We start from the raw sequence: 13637 nt of genomic DNA on the forward strand, positions 1-13637 counted from the left end.
ATTTTTAACCTATTTGAGTTGATGGTTTAACATATAAAAATAGGTATTTTAACCTATTGAAATTAATATTTTAACATGTTGAAGTTGGCATTTTAACCTATTTGAGTTGGTGTTTGATGTTGCTTAAGTTATTATTTTGACTTTTTTAAGTTGGCATTTTAAGTTATTGAAGCTGGTATTTTAACCTATTAAAATTAGTGTCTTAACTTGTTGAAGTTAATATGTTAACCAATTGAAGTTGATATTTTAAAGTTGGTGTTTTAATCAACTACAATAAAAACATCAATTTCATTAGGTTAAAATATCAAGTTTAATATGTTAAAATATCAACTTCAATAGGTTAATAACTTAACAGGTCAAAGTTGAATTTATTTGAGGTTGATCAATAAATTCTTGTTTTGGATAAATGAGCAAAATGTGGAATTATTGAAATATCTTTGAAGTTTTAAATTTCAGATTGAACTTACTTTAACCTCTATTCAAATGCTTTTTCTTTTGGTTACAATTAATAATTTATGCTTTGAGTTAAAAGAATCATATTTGTGTTGCTTTTATGAGAAATTCTCTTCTATTGAGACGACCTCAAATCAAAGAGTCTATATGTGATAATTATTTTAATTGGGCTATGCGGCTCAAGTATGAAAGGGCCTCAACATGTTACCATTTCACACAAGAATTTGTGATCATATTTTATTTTTGTTGACGATATTTTATTCTGTAAATAAACGTCTAACTTAAACATTCAAATTGATTCTTTTTATATTCATAAATTTTCGGTAGCATTCATTTTCTGAAGTTATATTTTACTCTCTCTTATTCTCCACAAATGTCCCATTCGCTTTTTGAACACTGTTCATCTCTTACTCTTAATTTACATTTTATTATTAATCTATAAGTTAAAATATAGTAAAGTGAAATTTTATTTGATTTGTCTTAATGCAAGGATTATTTATATCAACTTTCCATAATTTTTAATTATGCGCAATTAGAGATATTAAAAATTAAATAAGTGTATTAAATAGAGTATATAAAGCAAATGGAACACATGTGGTGAATAAGAATGAGTAACTAATAAGTATATAATTTTATATTTATCATAGCATTTATAGATTTTTTTTATTACAGTTACAATTACACTGTCCATCTAGAATGCATGAAGATCTTCAAGAAAGAGGGAAGCCCAAGCAAAGGAAATAGCATCTCAGTTCCTCTATCGTCAATCTGAAGCCATTTGACTTGCTGTCTAGAAAGAACGAGATTACACTACAATAAAATAAAACTGATAATGTATCTACGGAAGCACAATCTAATGGATATACACTTACGGTTACAAAAAAGCACATTCTAAATACAATTTTAATTAAAGGTCAGAACAGTATGACTCTAACCGATCTCAGTAGAATAGCTCCCTGGAAATTTAAACTCTTCTTCCGCAGGAAAGAGGCCACATCAATCCATGAAGATTCATTTTTTTTTTTTTTGCAAGCAAAGGTCAAAGAGCACCATAGCCTTCCCAACACCAGGTCTTTAATCAAGGAAACAACAAATTACCATCAGTTAGGTTATAAAAATCATCAAACATGCTGCAGATTCCTATAGGCCAGTGCACTTCCTCGAGAGCACTTCCTGAACCTTGACATCACTTCCTCGAGAGCACATTGTTATTTGGCGCTCAAGCATTGCTTCCTATAGGCCTGTGCACTTTGATGAACAAAAGTGGCAACACGCAATCTCCCAAACCTGACTTACAAACCCGATTTGATAGAGATTTACGACAAACTAGAGACTTCAGACTGGCAGAAGACATCACAACCCTACCTCATTCTTATTGTATACTCGTCGACGCAAACAAAAATAATAATACAAACATCCAATAGTGAACAAACAATTGCTTCACCATACTTTAGATGATTATTGACGAAACATCCCCAATTTGTCTCTTTCTTGAAGCTGCAGTGCTGCACTATCGGGATTATGGTTTTCAGGGATGCCTGCTAAAATCAGTACTATATGCTCTCTGAGATAAACAAATTAAAGGACAAGCCTATGAAGTAGGTACTAGCAAGATCCGTACAGCCTTAGTCAAAAATATAAATCAGTGACTGAAAAAAATAAATCAGTGATTTGCAGACAAAAAGCTCATTACACGTTTATTTAGACATAAACACTTACCCTTTCGTCAGTATACTAAAGCTGTTATAAAGAGAATATTCCTATTAACAATATAACTCAGGTAAGTACCATACTGTAAACTGTAAAGTGTAGAATATTTATAGGTGAACTGAAGCATAATTATAGGATGATAATTGACAGCAGATTAAAAATGGAGAGCTTGATAACCATTGGTTTATTCTTTGATGATGTAAGGCATGATAGAGAAATCAAAACATGCAATTACAGCAAGCAAGTAGCAATCTATATGCAAACTTTTCCTCTCTTGTAACAAAGCCCCAAGCCATACATCTTCAGATCTATATACATAGACAGAGACTACAACTCTATCAAGCTTTAACCAGGCCAAGATTAACACACAGATCACAACAACCAGAGCCACAACATTTCAGTATAACTTCTCGAGAAACATAAATAAATTCAGCAGCAGGCGGAAAATTCAAACAATCAAACACTTGAGATTTAAGTTCCAGGATTAAATAGCAGGATAAAGGAGACTAAAGATCAAGATTTTCTAAGCCATGCAAGCAAGCAAGCAAAAGGAAGAAGTATAATAATCACAAGGTCCAACTGAATAGATTAATATAGGATTGAATAATCCTAATTGATCCAATTTGGTCTCTGCGCTAATTTGTTGGCCTAAGACAGGGGTGTTAGGCAATTGGCTGTTGGTTGTTGGCTTTTAGTTGGCTTGTTTAACCAGCTGAAATGTTGGTTGCTTTTGTTGGCTTTTAAACTAGCTGAAAAGCCAGCTGTTTACGGAGATGTTTAGTAAATTTAGGCATTGGCCGTTGACTGTTTATTAGAGAAAAAGTAGGTCCACAAGCCAAAAGCCAACAAAAAAGCTAACTAGAGTAGCATTTTAATTTTGGCTTAAAAGCCAACTGAAGCCGCCAAAAGCCAACCAAAAAGCTAATCTAAAAGCCAACTACCAAATGCCCCCAAAACTTGTAAAACTATCAAAATTTTAGTATTTCAATCAATTAATGGGCCAATCAAACCCGAACACAATTTACACAAGATAATCATGCAGGCAAGTAAGCTTGTCATTGGTTCATCACTGTAACAAAAGAAGAGAGACTAAAAATCATGTTGATTTTAAAAAAAAAAAAAGATGGCTTACATTATGTGAAAGTGTAAAGAGCGTCAAGAACAGGTACTTCTTGTTTTTCTCTTCAACCCAGAGCCATTCGGCGGCCTTACGTCAGACAAATTTCTTACAACCTGGAAAAGCAATACTGAGAAGAAGTTTGAAGGACACAGACTTTATTATATTGGTTCAAGTGCCTCAAAATGCTGTGATACCCCCAAATTTTTTCCAGAAAAGGAAACCAACATTTCTAACAATCATTAAGCCTTCACATATCAACACAACATTTTCAAGGCCTAATGGAGGACAGGGTCAGAAATTCTTGAAATCCAACAGTGTTTTCATGGTATTAGACATGTATAAAATGAAAAAATCACAGAGGAATAGATATAGTCTCCAAGTAGGAAGATGTACTATATAGACAAGAGTCTTATCTTGACTATCTATAGGAAACATAGTGTATAAACGGATGACCCACCTTAAGTAAGCTTGAGAACATATCTAAATCTCTTGATAGTTTATAGCTTGGAAAGGGTCCTTGCATCAAGATGGTGAGAGGTACTTTGACAGAAAGAGTCCAGAAAAACCCCTTTTAATTTTATTAATCACCACAAAGCCATCAAAGGCATGTACTTAGGATAATGTAATGGGCTCGTCCTGCTACATAACACTCATTCGTACCAGAAGCAAGTCTGAGATAAAAGTTTTTTAGGGCACTGTTATATTAAGTTTTTTCATATTAAAATTTCATAAAGGATTTAACCCCTCAATCCACGATTTTCAATACTTCTAGTTCCATTCAAACAAAAGTTCAGTTTAAATAATTTTCATAATGATGCACTTATCCAATCTTATGTCAAAATACTCTAATTTACACTGATTGAGCCTTATCTTTAGCACGTCAATCACATGCATATAGCAATTTTATGTAGAAATATTTCATTCACAAGTACATGATAAAAAAGCCAATGAAAGCAGCATTTGCTCATACGCGGCTGGTGGACATGCAGACCCAATAGCCACAAAACTGAGCAAATGTTATTTCTCCATCTTTTTTTCTTCTCTTCTCTTGTTCTTTCTTCCATTTTGTCTCTTTTTTCTTTGTTTTTCTTGGGTAGGAGAGCAGCCAACATGATAAAAACTTTCTTGCTTACCATGCACCCAATGTCTCACCATTCACCACTTGATCAACTTCCATTCATTTCTTTTGCTTTCTCCATGTTCTCCTCTTTTTCATTTTTTTTCCTTTCCATTTTTCTTTTTTTCTCTATTTTTTTGGAGTGTAGTCACCACACTTGATCAACTTTTTTTTTTACTTCCAAAATTTTTTACATCTGACTCATAAATGATAACTGTATCACTATTCTGTGGAATTGCAATTATGCGTATTTGTTGCCCAATTCAACCTATACCTAAATTGCAAACATGTCTATCATTGATTTCTAAAGGCTCAGAAAAAACTGGAGTAAGAAACTGCTGAATCATATACAAATTTTCGGATAATAATATCTTTTAACTGTACAAAAATAACATTTAAACATGATCCTGAAACTACCTTTCGCATCAATCATATAACACTTAGGACATTAGCCAGTAGAAGATAACAAAAAAGACAAACAAAAAACCTACCTCAAGCAGAAAAGCTAATTATTTCACGAAAAATTATAGGAAGGATAAATGAGAAAGGGCATCAGACGAGTTGCTTGCTTTTGCAAAAATGGGACGACGCAAGAGTTAATCAATGGTATAACTCTAGAAAAAATAAGAGAACAGGGGGATTCTATTCCTTGTTACCGAATCTCTTAGCAATAAGAGGGCGCACATCATCAACATCAGTCAAGGTCTCCAGAAATGAAACCAAAGACATTAGCTCATTGTCTGACGGGTCATCAAACCAGCTCTTGATTGGAATTCCATTATTGATTTGTAACCTGAAAACCTGACAGAAGAGAAGATATAATGTCAAGATCCACACACGCGCATGCGCCCGCACACACACACACACACACACACCTTAGGCAATGAAACTGCAACTGAACTAAGTTCTCGACTTATAAAAAGGTTAAAAGCTACTTACGCCTAAATTCTAGCTCCCCAAGAAAGGATCCCCCATGACTTCCAACTAAGTTCGGGAATCTAAGTACTTTCTTTATGCTTTAGAAATTAGAATAACAAAGGAAGAGAAATCATCAAGCAAAATCAAGAAAATCAAGCCAAGAAGAGACAGCACAACAAGATTAGGTCCCGGCTAAGTGATGAGATAAGGTGAGCAACAAATACCTGAGGAGAGTTATCTACTATCAGAACTTTAGCAAGATCATGACCCAACACTGTCAAGTCTTTAATATAGCTTCCATTAGAGAAAATGCAGGATTCACGATAAGCTCGGCCAGAGATAAGCTTTCCATCAGGATCCAGTATGTCCAAAAGTTGCTCTGCATAAATACTTTGGCTGGCAGTGAAAATAACAATTTCAAACATTTCTGCAACTGTCTTCAAGAAAGCTCGAAGATGAGGCCTTTCTTTAACATATACAGTATGCTCTTTCATGTTGCAGAAAACTTTAAAAGTAAAATCCGCATTCTCACAATGTTCCAAAGTACTGTGGACGAGGGTTTCTGCAAAAAAACAAAGTCACTGTTAACGATATATCGAAGTCTGATGTCAGGTGTAGAAAGAGTTATTCTAGATTTTGAAACAAGTTTTAAGAAAGAAACTAATGGCATAACCCTCAAGAAAATTGAGGACCATCACCGATAGTTGACCTTAGCGATAGAGGCAGTGGGTGAGGAGATACTGAAGCATATAATCAGGTCCTCATTCCCACTCATTATAGTCAAATTAATCCAACATTTCAGAAAGGAAAAAATCAGAAAGATTAATAATTACGAAAGTCAACCTTAGGAAAATTGATAAGTAACAAAAACTCACCATCTAAATCAAGTACTAAAGTTATGGGCTTCTTTTCCCGGGATTCCTTGGGCAAAATAGTCGGTCGAGTACTAGGTACGATCTCCGACAAGTCAGGCAAGTTTCTATCAAAACAGTGTGGATCTAAGTATTGCTCCTCATCTGAGTCAACACAATTACGATCTGCTTCTTGTTCACCAGGACGAATCTGATGAATAGCTAACAAAAAACTTGAACCATCACAGTCCACCTTAGCTTCTTCAGATGGTCGCTGATTGAGTATTTCGCTCAATTCCATGGGATCATTTAGAAAGGGCAACATTATGTGTCGTTGAGTAGCATCAAAGATGTTAGATTCCGTATTACCAAGTGCAATATCATCACACACAAAACTCCCGTCAAACGTCGAACCTGCAAGAACCATGTCTGAAATGTAGAAATCTGATATGTTGCAAGTTTGGGAGTCAGATGAACTTCCATTATTACCATCACTGTCATCAGTCGTATTGAAATTAAATGGATCAGCATCAATACCGACTCCTGTAAAAAAAAACCAGTAGAACTTGAACCCTCAGCAATCACATATTTTGGATTTAATCTTAAAGATGAGCATGCATAGACACCTATGTATTATGCAGAACCTTCCATGTCCTTGATGGCTTAACAAAGAAAAATAAACGTAAATTCTTTAACTAGCAAATCAAATTAAAAACATTACTAAATTTGTATAGACTAAAGCCTATACTAATGATTTATTACTCATTATTTTTGCTTTAAGGCACAGAAAATATTATATCTAGTTAACTGATCTTGCAACAACATGTCCACAATTGATAGATGTTCAATAGAAACATTTCAACTTGCACTAAAGATTGTTACAAAAGCAGCCATATATTGTTTTCCCAAACAGTAACTATCTAACAATTGAAAAAAGGCACAGAATAAAACTGGCAAAAAGCAAGCATGTGTACTTAAACCGCATCATTATGAAAATAAATCGAAACAAACAAAGAAATGTGCTTATGCCTGTACCTGCAGCATCATAAGAGTTTGGTATATCTCGGACATCAATTTGACAGAAAGTAGGAGAGAAAATTGTCCCAAAGTCTGTGGAGCATGACACAGGAGGTAGTTTCTGCATAGAAGATCAAATTTTTCAAGAGACTACATGACGAATTGATGACTATATTAAATTCAAGGAAATTTCCTCGTAAGAAAAAATCTTTACTGTCACATAGACAACTAAGATTATCATAATGAAAATGAGAACTGAAGGAAAAAAATTAAGACAGAATAGACAAGTGAGCCTTGATCTTTATAAGTCCAAGACAAATCCTGTTTCGACACCGAGCTTAAGGGTATTTCTTTGGCATCAATGTATCATTAATGTATGCCTAACTGAGTAAGAGTGCACAGCACATCAATATTGCAGGGCACTGTCTTATTTTTATTTTATTTTATTTTATTTCTTTTGTGGTACTAGCCAGCTAGCTAAATGAATATAAACTGACACCTTCACTTTTTCCATCTAGCCCTCCTTTTAGATTAGGATGAAAACCTTCTAGGTGTCCCCTTTTACTTATAAAGCATTTCCTTATTTTTCTCAAGTTACCTCAGAACAAAGTAAATAGGTAGAAATTATATGCACAAATCAAGCAAATGAACTTCATGCCTCAATTCAAGTCCAGGTCCAGGCCAGAATTTTATTAGAGTGTAAGAGGCAGTTACATATATTTTTAGCTCCTATAATTACATGGAAATAAGCAGAAATGGACCAGCATCAAAGAAGATATCCACTATCCAGGACAATATCTTACCATTCCCTCGATCAAATCAGAATCACTCAAAGAAGTGGCAAGATGCTTGAAGATGTCTTCACCACATTCCCACTCATCTGAGTTGGTTGCTTTAACAGCTCCAGCATCCTGGATATTTGATTCACTGCTAGCAAAAACTGCACAAATAATATGTAGGTCATCATGAAATTTTTCCAAAAATGGACAGCAATTCGCAAGGAACAAAAACAGGAGGCAAAAAAAGAAAAAAAAATTAAAACAGTAGATATTATCCCTTAAAAGTATGTTCTCCAGTCCCTAATATGGAAATCAGCTGCTAGATGGTTATAAAAGATCCAAAATTGCAATCAACAAAATAAACCCAAAATCACTTCTAACCTAAGTTGCACCACTATTTTCACATTTCACTATTATACTTTTCAAGGGTGCATATCGAAATCTTCAACAAGAGTCCTTAGTAAATAAGTTAAATTTTATTAAATTAGACATTTTTAATGTGTTAAAAGCATAGAGCTATTGGCATTCAAGACGAACGAGTATGACATACTTTATATAATTTCTACTAAAGCCACTCACTTGCTTCTCCAGCGTACATTTGTTCTACTGTCAACATAACCCATTTCTTGTCCTTTCATGTTGCTTTTGAAATAACTAAGTCTTCCACAAAAACTTTACCCCTTGTTCTTTTTGTTAGTAAAATTTATTTACCTTTGGCTATCATGACAGAACAACGATTAAATGACTTATCCTTCATTTTGCTTTTGGGATATCTTGGTCGTCCATTAAAATTTCAACATCCCTTGTTCTTGCTGTTCGTAAAATTTATTTCAACTTTGTCAATCAAGACAGAATTGTGATAAATGAGTACTAAAAGCACATCTACAAGCTTTCAGAATAGAGATTTAGCTTGATAACTCCAAGGATTATATATTAACTTCCTTTAGTTGGAAAGAAATTAACTCCATAATTTCCTCATACATGAGATCAAAAACAGTAATTTGTTCTAAAGAAGCTTCATATTTTCACATTCTATTAAAGGGTTCGTAGTTAGAAGAAAGTATTTTTTGGACTCTTTTCTTAATAATACTATGTAAAAAATTAAAAAAAAATTAAAAAAAAAACTTCCATACAAATATTAATTTTCTTATCTTACAACAGGTTCAAAGACAAAATACAATAAGACAACTTCTCAAGTTCATTGACAGGAAGTTTTTCACAAATTGTTTTGCTCATTTTGAATATAGCCTAGTAATGGAGCCTTTCAAAGCAGTTATATTATGTTGATGTAATCTTCTATTGAGGGAAACATCTGAAAAGTGTTCCATTACAGGAACAAAGAACATGGAAAGTGATTAAGGATGCATATTCTAAACATCCATCTTCATTAACACAACAATAGTGTAGAATTGATTGGTGAATAAGCATTTCACCTCAAGGGACAAACAATCTGTCATACATCACAGGTACATATGGATCACAAGCTATGGATTTGAGAAGTGCAGCGCATGATAAACAAGCTACGCATATACATCTATCTCTGAGGGAAGAACTTGACTTATTGGTCAATTTTGACTTTAAGATTATAGCACGCACAAACTAACAGTCTTAAACTTCATAATTTTATTAACTCTATGAAGAAATTCATAACATCAATATTAACATATAGAGAAAAAGATCTCCAACACCTTATTTCTGATAACTTTGCATTTTTAAATCTCCAACTTAACATAGAAAAATCCAAAACTCATTCTGTTGCAGCTAGTTAGACGGTCGATCTGTAGCCGTAAAGGGTTTTTGGTTGGATATTATTTTGAGTAAAGGGTTTTTGGTTGGATATTATTTTCAGAAAATAATTAGACACACGTAAATTTTATAATACTTTTAGCCAAAAAAAATACCATTTATTCAATAGAAACAAGGTGCCTCAACATCAGATTCCACCAATGAAGTCAGAATACCAGCATTGACTCGGCCATTTGAGTTATAAAAGAAAGTAACTTGGCCATTTGAGTTATAGAAAGAAAGTATCTTAAAATACTTCTTCATTTGAATAAAGAGTATCTTTTATGGCTCCTTTAAAAAGGCACCTTTGACAAGCTCGAAACTTGACTTTCTTACCAGATTTTATTGCTAAGAAACCATTTCAAAAGCAAATTGAGATAAAAAAAAATATTTTGGCATATTGTAATAGGTGTAGAGGAGATAATTATGTAAAATTTGACTTGTAAACGTATTCACTGTGTCCCTGACAAAAAAACACATCCATAAACTAGAGGTAGAAGTGTAGAACCCAAAAAGGGTACATAAAAACAATATTGCTTACCTTATAAGTGAAAAAAAAAGGGAAAAAAATAGATTGCAAGGCAATAAGTACGTCACTGTGAAAAAGTTCAGAGTTCTAGTAACGTTAGCTTCTAAATGATGCTGCATGGCTTACCTTCCTGACAGCTCTGACAGCAAGTACCAGATTCAGCTGTTAACTGAGAAGTTTTGACATGAGAACTTTTGGATATTGTACTCGATTTTTGACAAACACGCAAAGAATATTTTTCTTTCAGACAACACACACTTGACTTCTTCTTCATTCTTAGTGATGGCATTTGCACTATACTCGATATTTTGACAATCTTTCTTTGGTATCATCAGTGGGGAAGATGTACCCCAGTATAATATTCAATCGGCAACAGACTGCAAAGAAACCATCAATGGAAATATAAGCAACTTGGACAGAACTTGGCATAGACAACTCAAGAGGATAGGAGCCAAAATGAGGTCAATAGTTACAAGGGAATTCTCCAACAGCATCTAGATGCTGAAAAATGAAGGCAGATTCGTTTTCTTAAGTCTAGTGCTCGAGCTAAAAAAGTTTTTTGAACCAATTCCAAAAATAAGCGCTAAACCCTAAGTCCCTAACGTACAAAACCATCAAGTTTAAAGAACATCAACCATCAATTTGGGCGTTGAAGCATTAGGCCAAGCAGAAAAACTAATAGGTCCTGTACAAGACCACAAATCTGGACATAAGTGTGAAGCTTAGTTTTGAAAGGCATGAGGCGCACTGAGGCACTAAAGGTCCCCGGAGGCTCTATGCGCCAAATGTGTTAAAAATAAATTAAAAACTTCACAAAAAAAAACTAAAAAAATAAAAAGAAGAAAAGAAAAGAGGAGAAATAAAGAGAAAATAAATCTAGTGGTGGATGCTCGCATCAAATGGGTTCCTTTTGAGATTAAGACCAAAAGGCGCTCTAAGGTGTTTTGAGGGGCTTGGCTTAAGGCTCTATAAAGCGCTCTGAGGAGCTTGACTAAAAGAATAGCCTCATTAAGCCCAAACAAGGCATCAAACCTTCCCCACCCGAGGCACTAGCCTTATACAAGCCTAGCCGCCTAGGCAAGCTTTTCAAAACTAAGGTGTGGAGTCATGCAGATAGTAAAATGAAAAAGACAAAGAGAGACCACACATGCTATAAAATGTAACAGTGTGTTCTCAGTTGGTGTACACAGGGAAGAAGAATAACTAATAAACTCATATCAATGTGCAGTAGTCTACAAGCAAGGCAGCATCGCTATTTTGTCTCCCACCTCCATCACTAGGTATGGAAGGTAAGCAACATTTTTTAATTCATACAAAGAGGAGATTAAGTCAAATAGAGACCTTATCAAATCCAAACTACATATCAATGTAAAATACATTAAACGTGTTTTCCAAGCATAATTTAGGCATATGAATTATGAGTATGACACTCATCAGCTCATACATCTACTAGTTCACCGAGAAATAAATTTGTCATCAGATCTCTTTTATACTCAATTAGACAAAGGAAAAGGCAAGCAGAAAAATTGCTCGAGTTATAGCAACCAACAGGACAAAAAAATACCAAAACTATCAGCAAATTGAAAATTAAGAGGCGGCGTCCCATCCATACAACTGGAAAGGTAGGGAAATGAACAAAATCTATTGGAAGATATCATTACCCAGATCAAAACTTAAAGACTAATTCAAGCTGAGGAAAAAAATAATACAAATCCAACACAATCCGAAACTGAGAAAACCGAATGAACGAATTCTAACTAAATCTCCATTCCTTAAACCTAATATAATTATCAATTCCAACAAGTCAAAATAATAAATAAACTGAAGTCTAATTCATAAAAAAATGAAACCACAAACCATAAATACCGACAAAAACTATCAAACACGAGTATAAACAACAAATTTAATCCAAAACCTTAAAATCCAGCAAGAAAGAACACTAGAACCTCCAAAAAAAAGCATGAACAATCGAAAAAGGTAATCAATGAACTAGTCAACAAGTTAATACAAACAAAATTGCACACAAACAAAAAGAAACGGAAATTGATGCAAACATAAGGAACAAATTGAAGAATTCGAGTTAACAGAAGTGAGAGGAAAGAGCAGAATACCTCGACAGAAGCAGCCGTGGAACTTTCTCTCTCTTCAAATTTTCTCTCTCTGGAAGGACTTAGTCACAGCAGGAGTGAAAATGACTTTAGGAGAGAGAGAGAAGGAGGTTCAATTCCGAAGTTGGCATAGTAGTCTGACTTTGTCTCCATAAGAGAGAGAAAGGACGGCTAGGATGAAAATCCTTCAGCAACAAAATTTACCCGGTAGATTATTGACACGTGTATTGTTATTATAGGTCCGCGGTTTTACATTGACACGTGCTGTTACGCGGAATGAAAGGAGGAGAAAGGAGTCGGAGGTATACGTTCTTACTATTGCGCGTTGATTTTGGTTGTTGCACATTACATTATTTTTTTGGGTTTTTTATTTTATTTAACTAATATTATCTTACTTATATTACACCATTTTTAATTTTAAATATTGGCTCGATACTTTTTTTAATCTTATTTACTTATTTACATTTTTTAAAATATGATCTACGCAGCTAATTCACTTCATTTAAAAATTACATTTATTACACTTAATGTTAAAATATCACAACTTCTCGTTCTCTTTTATTTAGTCTTATTGGCATAAAGGAAGTATTTTTTTGTCGATAGTTCAGATAAAAACAAGTAAAATTGATATCAGGTGGTACATTGTATATATGAGCAAGTGAGTATGGGGTAGATGGGGTGAATATGGAACTGGTAAGACCTCATACCCACCATACATCCCTTACCCAATGATGAGGATGAGTCTGCATACTCATATCCACACATTACCCTGAAAATTCACATCCATATTTATCTTCACTAGATCTAATATGATGTAAAACCTGCATAATTATCACTCGTTAGCCTCTAAATCTTAAAATTAGATATTTATCAATCAAATTTTAACTATGAAATAACAAAGTCGCAAATAAAGGTCGAAGAAAAGGCAATTGAGAGAATATCATCCCCCAAAGAAGAGTAATATGATGCATCATTTTATTGATTGATATTATATCTAAGTACAATAAGGAAGTATAAAAGTTTTAAATAAGCTTTATATGTCAAATATATTTATTTCAGTAAATTGAGAAGAAGTATGCATGAAAGACAATAAAGGCAGGCAACAAGTTATGTGTAGCGCGACCTAGGTCACGTAATGCATAGTTGTGCAATACAATTTGATGTCTGACAGTTTTCATGTGTCCTTGCTTTGTTTAACGATTTCTTATTTGTTTCTATGGTTAACGCTTATGAATGATACTAATCATGTT

General features: G+C 33.9%; 1 protein-coding gene across 3 annotated transcripts; it reads right to left on the reverse strand.

The window, feature by feature from the left end:
• Nucleotides 1–1162: 1162 nt before the first annotated feature.
• On the reverse strand, nucleotides 1163–12633 carry LOC130815041 (uncharacterized). 3 transcript variants are annotated; one of them, XR_009042533.1, is made up of 8 exons: nucleotides 12391–12548; nucleotides 10406–10656; nucleotides 7990–8126; nucleotides 7205–7307; nucleotides 6194–6712; nucleotides 5543–5880; nucleotides 3296–5201; nucleotides 1163–1963 (listed from the first exon to the last, which is right to left on the reverse strand). XR_009042533.1 is itself a non-coding variant. In XM_057681374.1 (8 exons), the coding sequence occupies exons 2-8, from the start codon at nucleotides 10566–10568 to the stop codon at nucleotides 5043–5045; spliced, it is 1344 nt and encodes a 447-aa protein (XP_057537357.1). In that variant the 5' UTR covers nucleotides 10569–10656; nucleotides 12391–12633; the 3' UTR covers nucleotides 1163–5042. The 3 variants fall into 3 exon arrangements, 2 of the variants coding, with proteins under 2 accessions (XP_057537357.1, XP_057537356.1); XM_057681374.1 differs by having other exon boundaries at nucleotides 1163–5201; nucleotides 6194–6583; nucleotides 6659–6712; nucleotides 12391–12633; XM_057681373.1 differs by having other exon boundaries at nucleotides 1163–5201; nucleotides 12391–12633.
• Nucleotides 12634–13637: the final 1004 nt, after the last annotated feature.

Source organism: Amaranthus tricolor, chromosome 6 (assembly GCF_026212465.1).
Source record: "Amaranthus tricolor cultivar Red isolate AtriRed21 chromosome 6, ASM2621246v1, whole genome shotgun sequence".
Lineage (NCBI taxonomy): Eukaryota > Viridiplantae > Streptophyta > Magnoliopsida > Caryophyllales > Amaranthaceae > Amaranthus > Amaranthus tricolor.

Excerpts from the sequence above, each read along its gene's own strand:
- LOC130815041 (XM_057681373.1), bottom strand. The coding sequence starts at position 10,568 with ATGCCATCACTAAGAATGAAGAAGAAGTCAAGTGTGTGTTGTCTGAAA. Across the intron at positions 8,127-10,405 it reads CTGTCAGAGCTGTCAGGAAG|TTTTTGCTAGCAGTGAATCA; the intron begins GTAAGCCATGCA and ends TTATTTGTGCAG. Across the intron at positions 7,308-7,989 it reads CTGATTTGATCGAGGGAATG|AAACTACCTCCTGTGTCATG; the intron begins GTAAGATATTGT and ends TCTTCTATGCAG.